General features: G+C 39.7%; 2 protein-coding genes across 2 annotated transcripts; one reads left to right on the top strand and one right to left on the bottom strand.

Annotated features, from left to right (window-relative positions):
• Positions 1-1,133: 1,133 nt before the first annotated feature.
• On the top strand, positions 1,134-16,808 carry LOC145491105 (uncharacterized). Its single transcript, XM_081470244.1, has 16 exons — positions 1,134-1,215; positions 1,325-1,413; positions 1,687-1,799; positions 2,846-2,941; positions 4,108-4,195; positions 8,095-8,342; positions 8,625-8,883; positions 9,749-9,959; positions 10,148-10,369; positions 11,013-11,104; positions 11,766-11,831; positions 12,004-12,064; positions 12,160-12,828; positions 13,105-13,386; positions 13,824-15,353; positions 15,858-16,808. Exons 1-16 carry the CDS (start codon positions 1,149-1,151, stop codon positions 15,887-15,889), a joined length of 4,125 nt encoding a protein of 1,374 aa, XP_081326370.1. The 5' UTR covers positions 1,134-1,148; the 3' UTR covers positions 15,890-16,808.
• Positions 16,809-18,166: 1,358 nt separating this feature from the next.
• LOC145491426 (D(1A) dopamine receptor-like) lies at positions 18,167-19,503 on the bottom strand. The gene has a single exon (XM_081470615.1). The coding sequence runs from the start codon at positions 19,154-19,156 to the stop codon at positions 18,167-18,169; it is 990 nt and encodes a 329-aa protein (XP_081326741.1). The 5' UTR covers positions 19,157-19,503.
• Positions 19,504-20,010: the final 507 nt, after the last annotated feature.

Below are 20,010 nucleotides of genomic sequence, written 5' to 3'. Positions count from 1 at the left end.
TACCCAACCATCTTGACCTCGCGCTTGGTCTGTTAACCCATATTTATTGCCCGTGAGTGCCAAGTTTTTTTACCCCCGGAACTCATTGTTCATCCTCTTACAACTGGCTTAACTGGTGTTAAGCTGGTTTTTATTCAATCATGCACTGACAATAAACGGGACTCAAGATTAATTGCCGGAGGAGTAAATAATGGGTTTTTATTCTTTCAAAAAGTGAAAATACTCTCTTCTTTTGATATGACAGGCAATCTCAGTCTCGATCAGTGGTCCACAATCACACTGGGTCGTCACGCAAGACTTCTGTCTCTATCTACGAAATATCGTTGCGTGACGTTTTGGATTGATGCCTATATAAGCACAAATTTCTTCCATTTCAGTCATTTAAACCTCATAACTGGTTCAGCGGTGCCATATTTCACGCGACAAAAGGCGCAAACAAAGCTTGCATGTGAGACCCATATAGGCAGTTAGTTAAATTCGCTGCAGTGACCTCACTGGGGACGAACGCGCCACGTGATTCCGCGCGTGACAAGCCCTTCTTTCCTGACACTTGACGAGGTCACATGCACAACGCAACTGGGCCGTAATTTTTAACTATTATATAATTTTATTCTAACCATGAAATAAACGTTTTTCTTTTCGTCAACTGACACACAAAGGAGTAAGACAAAAACATCTACGCGGCCTTCAATTAACGAACTACACTAGGTTCGGTCTCCTGGTTCTGTCAATTGCATGGCTTTAAAATGGGTTGATATCTTGTCTTCCCCTGACAAAATTTAGACCATGGATTAACGCACATGGTTTGCATGGGGCCTCCACCGTGAAAAACGCTGGCGAACTATGGTGATGAACTATTATTATCTATTATGCATGCATGTTGGCATTTTACAGAAAAAGAAAAATCCGCCCATCTACATTAGTGCAAGCCACTGACTTCTTGAAATTGCAGGGAAAATAGACCGATTCCAGAGCACTTACCCTCTGTCATTCTTTCCCCGAAATAAGAAAACTATACGAAATTACTGAAATTGCCGTCCATTCCTTCCTTTGTCGATTGTACTGTCAGTCCGTGAAAGACAGTCAGTCAAAGCTTCCTTTTTCTCGCCCCAGACCTCTGAAGGCGTGGTCCTGAGGGAAAAGCCCGGATGTTCCCGACTTCATCTTGTGTCGTCATTGTACTGAGTCGGCCATCTGTTTTGGGTGACATGGAAGGTACTGTTGAACGGCCTTGTAAATACATTTTCTCTGCTGCTTTAACATTTGTTTGAGGTGGCTTTGAAAAGTTGAAATGTTGTACTTATCATATTTCTCCGGCTTGCAGAGATCCGAAATTGGTGGGAGGTACCATCGATAGCACACTTCTGTTCGTTGTTCCGCGCGGCCTTCGGATTGACTGACTTCGAAATCGAGGTACCAGGATCTTTCAATTACCTTTTTGAACTAAGAGCCGCAATTTTTTCTTATCGTTTATTGAGTGTGTAATTCAGAAGGCTTGGCTATTAGGTTCCTTTTATTTTTACGCCTTTGACCTTTCTTCGCCCAAACTATTCCGTGCATTGTTTATTTAAAAAATTTGAATTTACAGTGAAAACTGGTAGCGTAGGTTGTGAGTTTTAGACGGACATATATCGCTTTTACTCCCGTCACATTTGAGCTTAAAAGACGTTGTTTTACTTCTTTAAGGATTTAGAAGATGCACTTGTCATTGATGGTTCTAATGAAGAGGGAAACAACCGATTTTTGGCCGATCTTCACGCTCGATTGTTGAGGGGTTTATATGGAATAAAGGACATAACGTAAGTCGACGGTTTCGGTTCTACTTTATTGTTTCTTTATTTCATACATCAGCTTATCCTTTTAATATTTCTTTTAAAATGTCTTAACAATTCATTGATTGATTTTGTTTGTGTGATTACGTATATTTACTGAAAAATACGATCTTTTAGTTTATTTCGTGTGCAAACGTGAATGTTTCAAATTCATCTCGCTGGCCTACCTCATGGTAATTTCCCTCATTGTCTAATAATGTAGGCCGTGTTCTCGAAAATGAAATTATCTAGAATTTGGAACTGTGTAAATATTGCTACGACAATGTTATTACTAGTTTCTGAATTAAGTCTTCGACTGAAAAAAAAAAAACGAACCAGACGTGAGACATAGTTTTAGGTCGCCCTCTGTTCACGTAATTGTCAAACGAATTCGAGTATTTTATTCATGGTTGTACACTTTTATTATGTGTTGATAAAAGATCTACTCGTCGCTAGCACTTTTATCAGTTCTTGCGAGCACTGAGAAATCCATTTAGTGTTGTTAAGCCTTGATAACTTGTTTGAAACCATTTTTTTTTCCCCTCATCGATTCACGCCAGGAATTAATTTGTTACAAATATCCATCTTGGTTTCGCGGCCCGACTGATTATCGGTTGACGATGTTGGATGTCTCATCTGCTATTTCCTTTTGGATCGAAACATGTCGATCTGTATATCTCTTTTGATAGCACAAGATCTGTCAGAAGTTCCTTGCTCGTCGATAAACTTCATTCAAAGCCCGCGGCAGTTAAACCTTTTAGTCGGCTATTAAAAATGGACGCACAAGAACGTGCGATTTGATATTCTGACACGTGAAATATTTATTGAGGGATCCTATTGTAAATTTATATCTGCTATTCGTTATTCGGTTTGCTTGTGAATTTTGAGTTATATTTAGAGGTTTGTGGCTGGGAAAATGAAATTTGTTGTGGCTATGTGTAGTTGCCACAAGGTTCTGTTATGCTTGCTTCCTTGTCAATTTTCCTTTCCGCCGTGTCGTGACATTTTCCATGTTTATTTCATGTTCATTTCAGGGCCGAGAATTTTGAACCATATCTGTCACAAGTTTTAAAAATACGCTGGGAAGATGAATTAGGGAAGAGAAACCCGCTTGCAGACAAAGAATACAGGTATTTTGGACAGCTATTTCTCTGTGTTGGTCGGTTGTCCTAGCCAGCCATTGTTGATTTGTTGAGGCCCATGTGGCATACAAGGCCGTATTGTTTTTGGCAGAGAAATACGATTAGACGTATTTTCGCATGAGCACGCTTTCATTTCATCAAACATCTAGTTGGATGTGACCTGAAGATTCAATCTTTGCTTATTTTTTTGTCAAGACTTCGACATTATGATATAGAAAGATGGGTAAGTTATATAATATGGAAATTGACAAGTTGCCATCTTAATTATGTAGTTTGCATGTTACAAGTTACAACCTTCAGGGTATTTCTTTCGTCTTCATTACTTGGTTTTATGTTTTCAACTCCTTGTTGACTGTCAAAGTATTCAATTTTTCTGATGGATAAACAACTAGAAAGTTGCCATACTAAAAGCTTACAGAACAAACCCATCATGTTTTCAGATACAAGTAATTGTTTTCAGAGAGATATAGGGGGCTTCAAACACATGTTATTCTCGTAATTTATGACAATAATCATCTGCTAAAAAATTGAGACAAGTTTTTATCTAGTCTCAGCATTTAGTCCACGATTGTTATGAGCTTAGTAAATTATAATATCATATTTGCATGTACATTAGATGTTTAAACTGTCACTCTTTCGAATGTCAAGCAATTTAACCTTGCTGACATTCAATACATGGTTGAAAGCGTTCTGTTATTGACATGGTTATTTTCTCATACACTTTGTAACTCAGGTTTCTGTTTACAAGTGCGTAATACTTTTGTCACAAGTGTTCTAACTTGTAAAGTAAAACTGCAGATGCAGTAGTTATTCAAAATTCTTGATTCATGTTGTTCATGTCCAGAGTTGTTGTCAGAATGAGAGAACAATATTTGTTCAAATATCACAGTCTCTTGAATACACTTAAACCTGTAGTTATTGACTTTCTGGATTAGATATGAAACTGGCAGAAATGACAGACAACATTATTGTTTTTACAGAGCAGTGTGTCGTGAATTAAATTATTAATGAATAATCTGTCGCATTGTCTTCTGTGTTTGAAATGCTAATGTTAAAATAAAATATCATGATCGTTAAAGTGCTGATATATTAGTCATTGTATCCCATTTATACTGCTATAGAGAAATTTATATTGGTCTCTTTTTCTTCTTTAGCAAACTTTCCACAAGAGAAAAAGTGGAAATCCTTCACAACCTTTGTGATTTCAGACTTGATGTAGAAGATGTTCCTGAGTTACTTAAGGTACATTTAGAGCAGTAACTCTAGTTTATTAACAGAAATGGTCTACTGCGCTTGACCTCTTGATGTTATTTAGCTGCATACTTTAATAAAATTCAAGTGTTATTTAAGTTACAACGATAACGGCTAATTTATAAATTCCAAACATAGCTCATAAAAAAAATTAAATGACGTTATGCTGTCCTTGTATACATTTGTAAGCTGGTGCAGTAATAAGGATTACTAGATAGTTCATGAAATTAATTTAATATTGAATGTCAAGTTTCATAACTACTTTCGAGATGAGAGGTACATATAGCCTTTGAAGAACTTAGAAGTACCAAGGGATACCCTTAGGAATGAAAAGTTTTAAGAGCACAAATGATGAATATATAGTTCCTTGAGTTATAACTGTAGACACACAAATATATATGGCAGTCATCTTTGAGACACAGTATGTGGTAGCCCTCTCAATTTCATATTTTGGAGACTGAAAAATTGGGGACCAACTGCTGGAATGTTTTGACACAAAACTTGAGGTATCCAAAGTCCTTATGATACTGACTCCTTTGTCTGACAATAAACCACATCTTTGCCTTCAGGATCAACCAAGTTATTAAAACAATGTATGTTGCTGAATAGATCTATTTCATTCAAAAAATGAAAACTTGAATAGATCTAAAGCAAATATTGGTTTTAAGAGTGATGTCTAATAATTACATTAATTGAATATAATGGCTAACATCTATACTCACTAATTAACACTTGTGGTAGACAAAGTTCATCACATTGAGTCATTGAGCCATGTAGTTGAGGCATTTACACAACCCAGGAATGTAGCTAAGAAAACACTAAGCCAGCTCATTTCAGAACAAACCCAGTCAGCTTTTCTGGTGTTTGCTTCTCCAAAGTAACCCCAATCCTTTGTTTTCTTGTGAAATTTCAGCCGGATTCAAGTTCTGACAATTCAGCTGGTGAAATAAGCTGGCAGAAAGAGAAGGAAATTTTAATTAGCTTTTTTGCAACAAGCCTACCATAACAAATTGAAAATAACAAGCCCTGTAACAACCCCCTGGAAGTACAAGTCATGATCATAATACTTGTAGTTGTTACGTAGTCCTGAACTCTTGAATGTAATGACCATCTTAAAGTACACATGACTGTAACAGCCTCAGACCTCAAAATGCTAAACATTTAGCAATAATTTCATGATACCAGAAAGGTGACAGCAAACCAAAACTGAGTAAGGATGATTAAGATTGTTTAAAGTTGAGAGAAATTACAGAAGGCTAAATTAGTAACCAAATATTGAAATCTTGGCTACAAATCAAGTAAACAGGATTTTTTGTATAATGTCCAGACCACGTTCTAGCGCCTCCAAAATTGGCCTAACTTACATGTAAATTTGATTTGTGAGAGCTACATGTAAAAGGTTTATTAGTACAATGTGACTGGGGCTTCTTGTGTTGAAATAGGTATGAACAACAGCGAAAGTACTGATTACAAGACAGATAAATCAGGGATCGATTTTTTGTAAACGTCGTCAGATTTCTAATTTATGCAGTACACATTATTATTTTGCATAGATCTGTGTTTTCGTCAAATTATGTGTATTTTGCCCAAATGTTGTTTCTTGATTCTTTAGACTTAGTGATCATCAGAACAATGTAGACAGCACTTTACTTTTAATTACCATTTTGTAAACAGCATCAGATTTCAAATTTTTGTAGTACACATTTAATTCTTATTTTGCAACTTTCGTTAATTTATGGTTATTTGTCCCAGATGTTGATTCTTGATTCTTCAGAACAATGTCGTCGGCACTCTACATTGATGCCTGTTATGATAGCACACGACACAGCTCTCATAAGGGTAGACAAGAAGGAAAGTGCATTTTTCTTCATCAATATCAATTAATTAGAAATTATTTGAAAAACACTTCATCAAAATTTCCGTCTTATCTCACAATATATATTAAATAGAACAAAAATATTGGCCTATGAAGTCCATCGTGTTCAAGAAAACATGCTTAGCATGGTAACTGTCACTCAGAAGCAAATTTCTTGTTTGAAACCATTGTTTTTAGCTCATAAGACGGTGTAAGTGATGAAACAAGGTGATACTTAATACCACACAATACCTTAGCTGCATCCGTCCCTGGGATTTCACCTTAAAACTTTTTACTTTTTTTTTTGTTGCTGTTTAAATGTCAAGCAGCTGATTCAAATATTAGAATAATCCAGATGCATGCAGGGTCAAACAGATTGGCTTCCTGTTGAGTGATATTACAATCGGCATTTGATTCAAAAGTGGCTCAAGTTATATCTTTCTCTTATTCATCTCTGCATGAATACTGTGTTTCAATGCTCTTAAGTTCATTTTTAGTGAAGGAAACTTTGTCCTCGAGTTTGAAGACACTTAATAAGGCATCAAATTTAGGTCATCAAATTTCACACTAATAAACTCTTGGGTTTCTTAATGATTTCCTTAAGTCCACTTCAGTCATCTTGAAACACTTCAAGTTGGTCAGATTATTGTTAGGGGTGGGGATCAATCTAAAAATACTTATACATGCACACAGATCTTCAACAGTACTGCCCTGACCGTAGTTTAACCCCTTGCCTTGGTTGCCGTTTCCTTGGGCTGTAATACTGCCTGTGGTACTTGAAGGAACTATTTGACGGTTCTGCATCTTGAAAAGTTAAGCCCAAACTTTTCAAGTCGATCGTTTCTAATCCATTTCATTCTTTTCCATCCCAAACCATCCTTGTTCTCTGTATGGTTTATTATTATCTCTTTGACATTTTCCTTTCTTTAGTTAGAACTACATGTACTATTTTCAAGTTACCTTCAATGTAAAGGTAAATTTGTACATGACCAAGATCATTTCTAATCCATTTCATTCGTCTCTGTTCTTAACCATCCTTGTTCCTTTATGGTTTGTTATTATCTCTTTGATGTTGTTCTATCTTTAGTCAGTTAACTACTATTTCAAGTTTCCTTCAATGTAAAGGTAAATTTGTACATGGTCAAAATAATTCAAAATACCATGATTGAGCTCCTATAAAAGAGCTTCATTTCTGATGTTGTTGAACTTCTCAGTTGAACACCACTATCTTAAACTGTTGATGGAAACAAAACATTTCCTGGTCGCACAAGCTCAAAGTAGTCGATATTAAAGGAGCTATGTCATGGTTTGTGCATCTTGAAAAGTTAAGCCTAAACTTTTAAAGTTCTACACTTGTAATCCGTGTTTATCTTCTCCTTCCTTAACCATCCTTGTTCCTTTATGGTTTATTTTCATCTCTTGTGTTTTTCTGTCTTAGTGTTACATGTAAACTATAAACATTTTCAGGTGTCCTTCTCAATTTGAAAGTAATTATTTCATACCTGGCCAAAGTAACTCTAAATACCACAACTGAGCTCATTTAAATGACTGGAAATGCAAATCTAACCTTGGGCAGATGATTTGAGTTTGAGATAGTGGCAAGTTCAAAATAGCATTATCCATCCTTCATTTGATGGGTGTCTTGGTGAACTGAAAAGGCAGCCTCTGCTTTGGGCAAAGCGAGGGCAAAGTGATACTCCAAGTCAATTCATTCCACTGAAACTGAAGATTAACGTTAGCAGAGTGAGCTACTTAATTTAGCCTGTAGATTTATTTCTTGCAGGGGTTCCATTAACATTTTCAGCAGGAGGGAAACTGGTTTTCACAGGCAGGCAAAATCTTTTTGAACTGAACCTCTTTATGAGAAGAACTTTCCTCAAACCAGGCAGGCAAAATCTGCCTCACAGCTGATCAATTTGGCCGGTGCCCTGCCCTTAATGAAACCCCTGTCCTTGTACAAGTTATGTGATTTATACATGTAGTCTCAAAACTGTATAAAAATATTGTTTCAAGGTATCTTTTTCTCACTCTACAGGGCTTAGATGCAGACAGCTTACGTGTAGAGCCACTTGGATTTGACGCTGAGGGCGGAACATTCTGGTATTTCTACGGCACCAGATTATATCGAGAAGAAAAGCCTGAACAGTTGGACAGCAAAACTAACAAGAAGTCAAAGAAAAAGAAAAAGTTGGAGGCAAAAAATAAGAAAAAGAAAGGGAAGGTGAAGAAGAAAAAGAAAGCCAAAGGATCTTCATCTGACTCAGAGGCTGACTCTGAATCAAGGTGCAACTTTTGTATTTGATACCCTTAATCTTGACTGGCCCTAAATAAACTAAAGTTTTAGAAAGGCTATTGCCTCTTGGATCCACAGCTACTTTGACAATGTTATGACAAAATTCATGATCAATAACAGGACAGACGCATGAAAAAGTGACATCAATTTGTTAAAGGTTGGCGTCTCATGTCTGTACATTTAGAGATATTTCCATCCTACATGGACTAGGGAAACATTTGTTTGTTAATTTTTGAAATAAAGTGTTGCTGACAAAAAAAAATTGTCTTTAGTCCAAGCAGTGAACTTCCCAGCAGTGATTATGCTGACGATGAAGACGATAATGATGATGAGCAAGAGGTAGATTCTGAGGGGAAGGAAGACACACAAAAAAAGCCAAGGCCTTCATGGACTGTTGTCTGCTCCACGGAGGAGGAGTGGCAACAGTTAGCTGAATCATTCAAGAAAAGCAAACACAAAGATGAAAAGATGCTTTATGAGACGCTCAGTGTTGACTTTGTTCCAGAGATAGGCAAGATGATTGAGGCAAAGGTACTTGGGTGCACATTGTGTGTGGGCATTTAAGAGAGCCTGAGGTTCTTTGGCACGTTGTTTTTTATTATTATGAACAAACAGTGCATACATAAAAAAATAGATTTGAACATGTGATGCTTGGAACAAAACGTATACCACGGCCAATTGGTATTTTTGAATTTTTCTCAGCTATTCCAACCAATCAGTAAATAAATGCACATACATGTGTGTATTAAAAAAAAAATGTTCCAGTCTGTTAATTCCAGATTCTTAGCTGATGTTTTAATTGAGAGTTTAGCAGTGTTATAGTCCTGTGTGCGGATGTTCTCTTCTATCATCCTGCACATGTATAGTATGTTCTCATCTAACTGAAAAAGTTGTTGAATCATTTCTGAGTTTCACTACAAATATGCATGATTTGTCTTATTTGCATGAAATGTAGTTTGGCACACTATAGAGATATTGCAATAACAATAAGCAAAATAAGTAGGAGATGCGGTGGCTCCATGGTTAGTGTGCTCGACTTCAGGTTGTGCATCCCATTGTCAAGCCCTGGACAGGGCCATTGTGTTGTGTTCTCGGGCAAGACACTTTGCTCTCACAGTGCCTCTTTTCACCCAGGTGTATAAATGGGTACTGGCAAATTTAATGTCAGGGAGTAACCCTGCGATGGACTAGCATCCCATCCAGGGGGGAGTAGAAATACTCCTAGTAATTTGATGCTACAGAAAGCAGAGATAAGAGCGAGCCTGATGGGCCACCTGGGTTTTATGTACATGTAACTATATGTTTAATATAAAAAAAAAATACAAAGTGTTATTCAGCAATAACGAGGAACTGTAAGTTACAAAGAAATTTAATTGTTGTGATCTTTTTGATGCAGGATAAAGCCATGAGGAAGAAACTACTGATGGAGATGGCCCCTAGAAGAGCGTCTGATAGAATAGCTTCAAAAGTACAAGGTAAAGAGGACGAGGAGTCACAAGAGGAAAATGAAAGACAGCGGGAAAGGGAAAGAGCAGCAGAGGAGAGAAAGAAGGAAGAGGAGGAGAGACAACGAGAGAAACAACAACAAGCAGAGAAAAGACAACAGGGTTAGTGATTGAGACAGATTCCATTCAAAGTTCCTATTTATTTATTTTTATTTGTTTTGTAGTTGCATCATGCAATCACATGAAAACTTGTACACACACGTACAAAACTACAGTCCCAAAGTGGAAAGTTTTGAGTAATTTGAAAATAGGGTTAAAAAGTGTTTTTTTTTTTTGTAACCTTTTATCAGAGAGAGCAAGAAGAGCACGTATGCGTGAAGAGAGACAATGGTTAATGGCTAGCGGTGAATTTGTTCCTGATGAACTGAAAATGAGCTTCAATAAGGAAGAAGAAAACAAGGATAGTGACACGGAAAGACGACCAGCCAGCACACGAAACAAAACAACAATGGAGGGAGAGGACATTGGTCTGGAGGAGAGAGACGAAGACCTCTATACTGGAATGTTTAAGGGTAAGGATTTGTAACAAGTTTATGTTCAATATGCAGATGACATTCATGATCTTTGATAAACGATGATTGTATAGAATAGCAATATTTTGCCATGATCATAGTGAAACTGCCAGATCAGCAAGACTCCATAAAAGTATGTACAGTGTAAAAATTATTGCAAGTGTTGCACAAAACTAAAACAAGAGTGGGCGAATTTACAGTACGACCTTAAAGGAGTTCAGCCACGACATTTTGAGTTATTTTGGCCGTGTACAAAATTACCTTTAAATTGAAGGATATCTGAAAATAGTAGGTTACTAAGATAGAAAAAAACAAAAGAGATAACAATAAACCATAAAGGAACAAGGATGGAGAAAATTAACACGGATTACAAACAACAAACTTGAAAAATTTAGGCTAAACGTTTCAAGATGTGCAAACCGTGACTTAGTTCCTTCAAATGATGCTGCTTAGATATCAGTAATCAGAATTTTATTTCTCTTGTTCGGTTTGAAATGTTTTGTAGTTCCTCAGGTTACGGTGCTCCCTGTTAGCATGAGGGTGTTGAATATAACTGTACGAAGTTGTACATGTAGAAGCTGTACGATACACTGTACCTGCAACAACTGTATTCACACCATTGCCTTTTTCATGTTCGCTATAGTTTTGGATGCCTTGAAGAAGCATAACAACGCGTGGCCTTTCTTGGAGCCTGTAGAGGAATCTTATGCGCCTCAATACTATGAAATTATAGAGGTAAGTAAAAGCCATGTAGAATAAAAGTCATTCAGTCGTGCTCAAATATGAATTCACTGACTTGAAGCTATATGTAGGTTCACACTTGCCTTTGTTGCAGGTGCACGTAGGTTAACGTTAGTTCCATGAGTTATATAAACAATAACCTCCATTTGGCACAAAAATATGCTTGGATATTTGTCCATGGATGTTATCTGTTTACCAGAAATAAACAGTAATCTAGTGGATCGTATTATTGTAATTGCGGAGTGCCTCGTGTTTGTTAGCTTTTATTTGCTGTTAAGTGTCACCCTACATCTACTACTACTGCTACTACCAGAAGAGAAATAGTTTCCCAAGTGGAAAGAGATTGAGTGTGTATTATCCTTGTTCATATATTTTTCACAATAGACGGAATTTGAAAATTGAGGAATAATATATTATGGTGGGAATGAGATGTGTATCATACATTGGTAGATGGGCTGTGTCTAGTATTGTAATATTTGCAAAAATGTCTCAAATTCATCACTTGCAAACCCTCTCGATCTTCTTCATCACTGACCGTCCTTGTTCTCTGTGGTGTTGTTAGTGTTTGTCTTCCTTGGTAACAGTTATTGTAAGGTAACGTCCTCTAATGTAAAGAGTATTTTGTACATCTGTAACAACCTCGTTGATTTTGCAGGAACCAATGGATTTGTCGACCATTGAACAAAAGCTTGAGGATAGTAAATACACCAGTTTGAATGAGGTGAATAACACTGTTGTTTCTCTCTCTCTCTCTCTCTCTCTCTCTCTCTCTCTCTCTCTTTACATGTGTGTATGACAACACTGTGTTAGTTTGACTTTATCACACGCTTGTTTGGGGTTTGATTGCTGTCATCCAATGTTTAATGAGCTTTCTTTTCGTTGTTGCGTTGCAGTTCACTGCAGATATGAAGTTAATGTTTGAAAACTGTTTGGACTACAACGGGTCTGATAGCAGTGAGTAAATTTGATATCGTTGGCTAGTAAATTTACAAGTAAGTTGATCCTAGAAAGCATACAACGTTAAGTGCATGTCTTCGTTACAATTCTAGTGTACACGAAGATGGCGAATAGCCTCGAGGCCGCTTTCAACCGCCAGCTAAAGAAACACTTTCCTGAAGACGATGACAACAGTGACGAAGATTTTGAAGAAGAGCTTGCCAGGAAGAGCAAGAAGGACAAGAAAAAGCGAGGCGAGAGCGGCTCGGCACCCGAGATTTTTAGAAATACGCATCACGCAGATGAACACCCGTTTGCATCGCAGATGGGGCCTTCTGGAATGCAGTCAATGTTTCCAAATCACATGATGCCTAACAGCATGGCAAATGGTGGTATGATGCCCTCCCACCACCCCTCTAGAATGCCCTTCCCAGGCCCTCCTCACTTTGCCCCTGATGGCAGGCCTCTGTACCCCCCACAGTTCTATCAGAATGCTTTCAACCAAGCGGCCTTTGCGAGGTTTGGCATGTCGCAGCCTGGACCCCAGTATAACAGGTTTAGATACCCCCAGGGGAATCCTATGGGGCAGATGGGACAGCCGCCTCAGCCATCGCCTTTCCCACCCCAGCGCATGGCGGGAAGGATGCCGTTCCAGTATGGGATGCCAAGTGCAAGCGGAAACATGGAGCGGAAACCCAGGGAAAACGACGTGAACAGCCCTAACCAGGCAGAACAAGCCAAGCAGCTGTCTCCGCAACAAGCCGTTCCTGTCTCTACGTCAGGTAGGTTGTGTCTTCAACAAGAAAAATGACCACGGCCTAAATAAGGTCTGCAAAGGAGTCTAAAACGAGAGGCACATTCTGGTTGCTCGTAAAACTTAAATCAAGAAAAGACGTCTCGAATATCCGTAGTCGATGATCGTTAAGCAACAAAATTTGACTTCTCCTTCTGAATTATTCGAAGGTTATATTTCAGCGAATATTGTTATACATTCTGTTTTAAATTTGTGCTTTTGTTGATAAGTTTTGCCCTTTTGTGGGCGTGTGATTTCTCTTCAGGGGAACCCACTCCTTCCTCGGTCACTGGTGGTACTGAGAGAGGTCGACATTCTCAACAACAACCTCACGGAGGCCCACCCTATTACAGGCCACAGTCCTTTAATCAGGCATTCTTAGGCTATCCTCGAAATGGGGCCATGCCTTACGGAGCCCCAGGAGGCGCCGGACCATACGGTCAACCACCTATGGTACCTGGAAGAGAGCCTTGGCGCATAGACAGACGGACCCCAGAGACTGCACCGCAGAGGGCACCATCAGCGGAGGGTCCCTACCGGGAGGAAGGTATGACAGCGATACATGTAAGGCACAACACGTGTACTATACATACATGTTGTAGATGTAAAAGAGATTAAGTTTAAAACAATTTGATGTAGAGAATTTGCTCAATAATACTTCTAACAGACTCTACTTTCCGATTACTGCTTTTGAGAGGCAAACTGCTGCATTTCGCGAAAGTTTCCCTTGAGGATTTCACGAACAAAAGGTACTAGTGTTTAAAAAAGCGACTCGGCTCAGGACATAAGGTGCCAACAAGGTAATTCAGTGATGCGTCACTCTACCAAGTAGAAAGTGGCAATATTTAAGAGGCAGTGCATATTGTTGTCCCTTGATAAATCGAGAATTAGAAACTGTTTGCACTGTTTGACAAACACGCTACATGTAATTATTACTTTTTATCTTCTTGCTGTCATTTCTCATTATATTTCCTTCATTTTCAGCCAAAGCCACAAACCCTCCTGAACTATCAAAAGACCAACCACCAAACTTTGCTGGCGGCCCTCAAGTGGCCGGAAACTCAAGTGACAGCGAGGAAGAGGACAGTGAAGGAGAACAACAACAGAAAGATCTTCAAACCAACGGCAGGGAAGAGTCAAGTGTTGAAGCAATGCAGCAAGCCAAGAGTCGAGTTCCTGCCACGCTTTCCATCAGCCACATCTTAAGCGGTGCCTCTAGAGATGATCAACAGCATCCAGAAGGCGCTAAAATGAGAGAGGCGCCCGCTCCGCAGGGTGCGCCTCAAGGTATCCCTCCAATGCACCCCACTGCCGCGCGACAGGTCATGCGATCACCAGACAACAGGGACCGGCTTGTTCCGTCAAACGATCATTTGAATAGGGTGCCTGGAAAAGGGCCCTTTGAGAACGTTCCAGGACGGGCCTCGTATGACAATGTGCACGGACGAGGACCCTATGGTATTGCTCCGAACGATGGTTTAGAAAGGGTAGGATTAGGGTCCCATGGGGATCCTCGTCGCCAAGAATCACATGAACATGCATTTGGGATGAAATTTAACGATAGAAAACTTTTAGGTAATGTTGCGGAGAGTGTTATTAAAAAAGCACCTCAAAATAGCGCTTCTGACTCTAGTCTTTATAGGAAAATGCCAGAACTTAGACCGATTAAGGAGATCGATGTTGAAGATAAACAGTCCCGAGAAAGAACAATGGAAAGTGTGTCTGAAAACGGACATGTAGAATCTGGTAACACGGAGGGTGTGCCCCAGAGGATGCCCAGTGCAGATATGAACAAACATCTGAAGGAAAGCGAGCGCTCTGCAGCACCGTACAAGGGTTGGCCTGGTGTTCAGCCAGGCAGCTTTCTTCAAGAACTTAACGACGCGGGACCGCCTACTGCAGGTAATATCGGAGACAAATCTGAGTTGGAGAAAAATCATCGGCTGCCTTTTACGTCCATGTTAAGAGGAATCAGCCCTTCGCAAGGCAGTCCAGAAAACCGCGCTCAGTACCTGTCGCTGGATGCAGCAAGCCGCGAACGGATGATGGCTGGGAAGTACCTGCACAGCCCTGAAGAGAAACACGAACGCTTCAATCCTGGGCGCGCGGCTGATATGAGCGCGTACGCCGCCATGTACGCGAACAAACGGTCGTCGGAGATGATGCCACCTCTGCAGTACAGACCGAACTTATCCGCCATGGCGCATCAACGGAACATGGAGTCCGCTCAAATGCCTCCCGGGGCGAACTCTCAATTTGTGGACCTGAATTCCGTGCAATATCGTTACCCTTCAGGGCTGCCTGCTCGGGAGTCGCTCACAAGAGAACAGATGTACTACTTAGAACAACAACAGCGCAGACAGCAGATGGCGTCATCAATGGACGCCATGATGGCGGGGGGCCAGCCAGAGCGAGTGATTGGTTACGGCGGGATGCTACGTCAGCAGCAACTGTTTAATGCTGCGTACGCAAGTCACATGAGGAACGGCGAGTTTCCTGGATTTCCAAATGAAGGTGAGCGTCAGTAGAGTATATTCAAATACTATTCTATTGAGCAGTACTTTCATTTAAACGGTGGTGCACTAGATAAACTGAATTTGCAAGAACCACTTTTTACAGCACAGTAAACACTACCACGTGAAAGTATTGCTCAAATGGTCACATACTAGGTTTTCAATCACAGACTTGAAAGTTAGAACCACCTTGTACAACATAATAAACATTGCCACATGAAAGTACTGCGCAATAGCTTTCATTTGAATGGTCACACACTAGGGTTTCATTCCCATACTTGAAAGTTAGAACCACCTTGAACCTAGACTGTACTACATGAAAGTACTGCGCAGTAGCTCTTACTTGAATGGTCACACACTAGGGTTTCATGCACATACTTGAAAGCAGGACTAACTTGAACAGCATAATAAACAGTACCACATGAAAGCAAAAGTGATAATTCATTTGCATGGATCGGATTACTTTCAACCTAATACATTTTTGTTATTTTCTTTCCTTGTCCAGAAATCCCCGCTAAGATGGCGAGATTCAGTTGACAGGACACCCATCGCTCAAACTTGAAGCAAGATACAAATATTTTTCTCCATAAAACTCGCGCAGTCCCAATAGAGTCCCAGTACGAAAGAGTAGTAGGCATAGTTCAGTAGTCTTAGCAGCGAACAGAATGCAAGGAGTCATTTTAAACTAGTGTTTTTGTAGTTAACGTTTACACTGTGAGTACCTGTGTGGTATAAATCTTAAGTCAAGAGTGCATAGTTAAATCTCTGTTATCAGTTAGTCCACTAGCTTAAGCGAAAGCAATATTTCCAACGCGTCAAGTTAGTAGTAGTAGTAGAAGTCGAAGATAGACTGACTGTGTAAATGAAAATATAAATTTTGGCTCGGCTCTGTAGGGGTTATAGTCGGTGCTGAGTCAAACATTTTTTCCTCGTCGGGCGTAACGTACTCGTTTAACAGTGAAATGTGCTGTTTCTCAATCACTACATTCATCTGCTGACATTAAAAGATGCATCTCGCAGCCGTAATGCTTTCGAACAAGGCATAGAAGGCATTCACTCCGAACTTTGAATTTCATTTCTGTAGGTTTTATATGTGTTTTCCGTCTTCTTTTGTTCTTGTGTTTTCTCGTCGACGTACTATCTGATTTCCGGACTTGATTAGTTGAATCTTCTTTAAACAACCCGACGTTAGTGACATAAAATTAAGGACTATTTCCAATGACGAATTTTTTAAAACCCTCGAATATTTGTAAGAAATGACTACCAGAACTCGAACTTCTTTCGTATTTATTTTGTACCTTTGTATATTTATATTCTTCGATACTAAATTTGTAACAACTCAAACAAAATAAATATTGATTGTAAGAAACCACCTATCTCGCTATCGCTGGGATAGCTGTTCATAAGACAGTCAAACTCACTTTGCTAATAAATCGTGCATTTTACTGCTAGTGAATCAACTGTGTGTAGATTGTTTCTGGCTTCTCCCATTCTCTGGCATCTGTGTCCTGTTCTAGTCTATTCCGAGAGTTTTGATTTCAGTTTTGTAACTTTTCGGTGAGGCTTTCTGTTTATATTGTTTGTCGTGCCGTTTTGAACTTGAGTAATCTCAAAGTGCACAATAGATAAGCAATGAACAACATTTTTATTCAAGAAAAATTAATACTTTGGTTAACTTTTAATCTTGGGTTACCGTTATCCGGCTTTCGAACAACCCAGCCAGACCTCCGGTTGGTTGGGGAGAGGCGCGTAGAACGGCGACCGCGTCTCGGGTAACTTTTCATAGCAACGTCGATAACGCAAAAAACTCGCACGCACAACTGATACTTGTTCTTCGGCTGGCAGGGCGGTGACGTTCGACAACGTTGAAAAATGAAAGATATCAAATTAATACAATTTGCTCTGATTAAATTTGCTTCCACCCATGGATTATTATAGAAAGTTGCCCAAGAATGGAAGGTGGGAAATTAAACGGACAATCAAAAGGCCCGAGGGAGAAGGGGACTCCCTTATAAAAAAGACGGGGGTGCTCATCGGAAATTTTGAAAAGAACACCAAAGAAGTACCAAGGTCCTGTTTTGTGGGCGTGGCTTGAAATGTTTTTCACCCCTAAGAGATACACATTATCTCTCGTCGCTCACTTGAATTTCTTATTACGGTTGCCGCAAAAGCTCCCGGTGTGGACTTTGTGAGGCTGAACACTCAGAGGTAAAAAAAACCGCATTTTAACCCCTAAAAGGGAGGACGAGCACCCCTATCCTTTTTTTATGGGCGTTCCCCGGGCCTAAAGAATCGCGTTTGGTCAGGCTTTCGGTCTTGTGGTTACAGAGGACTCCTAATTGTATCAAAAATCCCGCGTTTCACCATTTTTGGCTCTTACTCAGAAACGTAAATCATCAACATTACCGCCCTTTAATGGTGACTGTTCATGTATTACAAAAATTACGCAATGTTTAATTACTTTCCATCCTCTCTCTCTCTCTCCCCGCCTCCCATAGAGTTCTCCCCCTCCTGTGCCCGGGTCTCCGTTTCCTGTTGCCCCCTGCCCAAAAGCGATTGTTTAAATCAAACATTTTCAGCCAAAAACACTGAGTTATATACTTAGTCCATACGCTTGTACTTGTTTACATAACAACTTTTATGAGCGGAACCGCAAAATAACGAATATAAATTAGAGAGAGTACAGAAAATAATAAAGAATTATTAAATTTGACATTTTAATTGTTTACATCAGCTGTTGGGATATCTTGATTGACATAAATTATCCGAATGACGTAACTAGTAGAATCAAAACTGTATGAGGCTTGCTCAACACTACTGACATTTAATTAAAGTTCTGACGGCTTGGCGGAACTCCCTTCTGTAAAAACAGTAAATGAGAGGGTTTGTCGAAGATTGGAACAAGAGAAAAGTTACTGAAATTTTACTTAGTAACGGAGTTACAAACTCGGGATGGTTGAACAAGTAAAAGAAGTAATAAAAATTTCTAGGAAGCCAACAGACTACGAAAGTAATAACTACTAACACACATGAAAGAGTTCCCTTTCGCATTTGTATATATTGCATGCGATGTTTCTTCTTCCACCAGTATTTGTAATTGTTACAGTTGAAGGCGGTTATTCTTCGCCTTTGTTTCCTAATGGCGGTGAAAATTGCTGCATTGATAACGCTGACGATCACAATAGGAACTATGACAAAAACACACAGGAGAATGTATGAATAGGTTCTGTTCCACTGTTCAACCACATGCGGCGGTTGATTGTGGGACCATATGTTTCTTACAGAGGCGAGGAAGAGAGGACCAATCCAAACCGCCGACAGAATGTATCGAATTTTCTTTCGCGACATCTTGGTCTGGTATTTGAGCGGCTGAAATATGGCCAACTGTCTGTCATACGAGATCGCTAGCAGATTAAACGTGGAGCTCAGAAAACAGACATCTTTGCCGCCTTCGAAAACCCAACAAAACTTGCTGAAGCCATATCGGCAGCCAGTGCAAAAAGCGGCATATCCAGGTGTGACTGTGACCGCCATGAGAACATCACAAATGGCAAGGCTGAGCAAGAGAAGGTTCATATAGCTGCGCCGGAGGTTCTCGAAGCGAAGAAAAGCCGCGCAAGTGACAGTGTTTCCGGACAGAATAAAAACTCCGATGACACCGTTAATGATCCAGAAGAGAAAATCTAGCTCTTTGCTGCAGTTTTCATCATCGTCGCTTACACCAACATTAGAGTGGAAGACGGGAAGTTCTGGAGGGCCAGGAAACCTAAGAATTGACTGATTAAGTGCAGAAATATTCGGCATCGCTGAGCCTCCAAAGATCGAAATTCGGGATGCAGGCGCTAGCTGTGAGTTTGTTATAACTGAACATATGCGAACTGACTGCTAGGAGCGCAATTCATATAATTTACGTTTGCATGCACCGAGACTATATTAGCCAGAAAGTTTATTGCAGCGGATAAGCCTGACTAATTAAAGTATTTAGCAGTTTAAGGTTGGTTTTTCGGCAGCTGTTTTAGGTTGCTTTTAGTGTTCAGTGTAAATATCAGATGCTTTTATTGTGAAAAGTAAACTGAAATGCTTACCTTAACCACAAAGGCCATGAGAGCTTCTTCAAATCTTGTGCAGTTGATTAACTTTCCAATCACAGTTTTAATTTTGAAACTCCCCATGAAAAAATTACTGAGTAAAAGACCTCAGACAGTGCCGATCTTTATTAAAAAGAATGCTTTCGATTGTAGTCTAAATACGTGTATAAAACAAGCCACGTGCCTCGTGCATGTCCGCATTGTTTTCAGTAGTTTGTCGCACCCTTTGAAAAAAATTGAGATGACCCACGCCATGATCTGCAGGAGCGCGCACTCATTACTTGGGAGGGCGAGGGGAGCAGATCAAAAATATGTAGAGAGAGATGATGTTAGGCCCCGTCCGGCCTGCGCCGGAGAAATTCTAAAACGCATCAATCGCAGGGCAATTTGGATTTGTGTTTGAGGAAATCTTGGGCTGAGAAATCACGTAATTATCGTAATGTCATCGCTTTCGAAAAGCTCCGTTTTCAAAACATGATGTTTTCTGTCCACGTTAAAACACAAATCCGGCGTTTTCAAATTCCTCCGGTTTAAAGAACGTTTTCTAAAAGCTCCGTTTTTGCGACCGAT

The sequence above is a fragment of the Orbicella franksi genome, chromosome 6 (assembly GCF_964199315.1).
Source record: "Orbicella franksi chromosome 6, jaOrbFran1.1, whole genome shotgun sequence".
Lineage (NCBI taxonomy): Eukaryota > Metazoa > Cnidaria > Anthozoa > Scleractinia > Merulinidae > Orbicella > Orbicella franksi.
The sequence above is the reverse complement of the archived record's forward strand: the minus strand, read 5'-3'. Positions and strand labels throughout refer to the sequence as shown.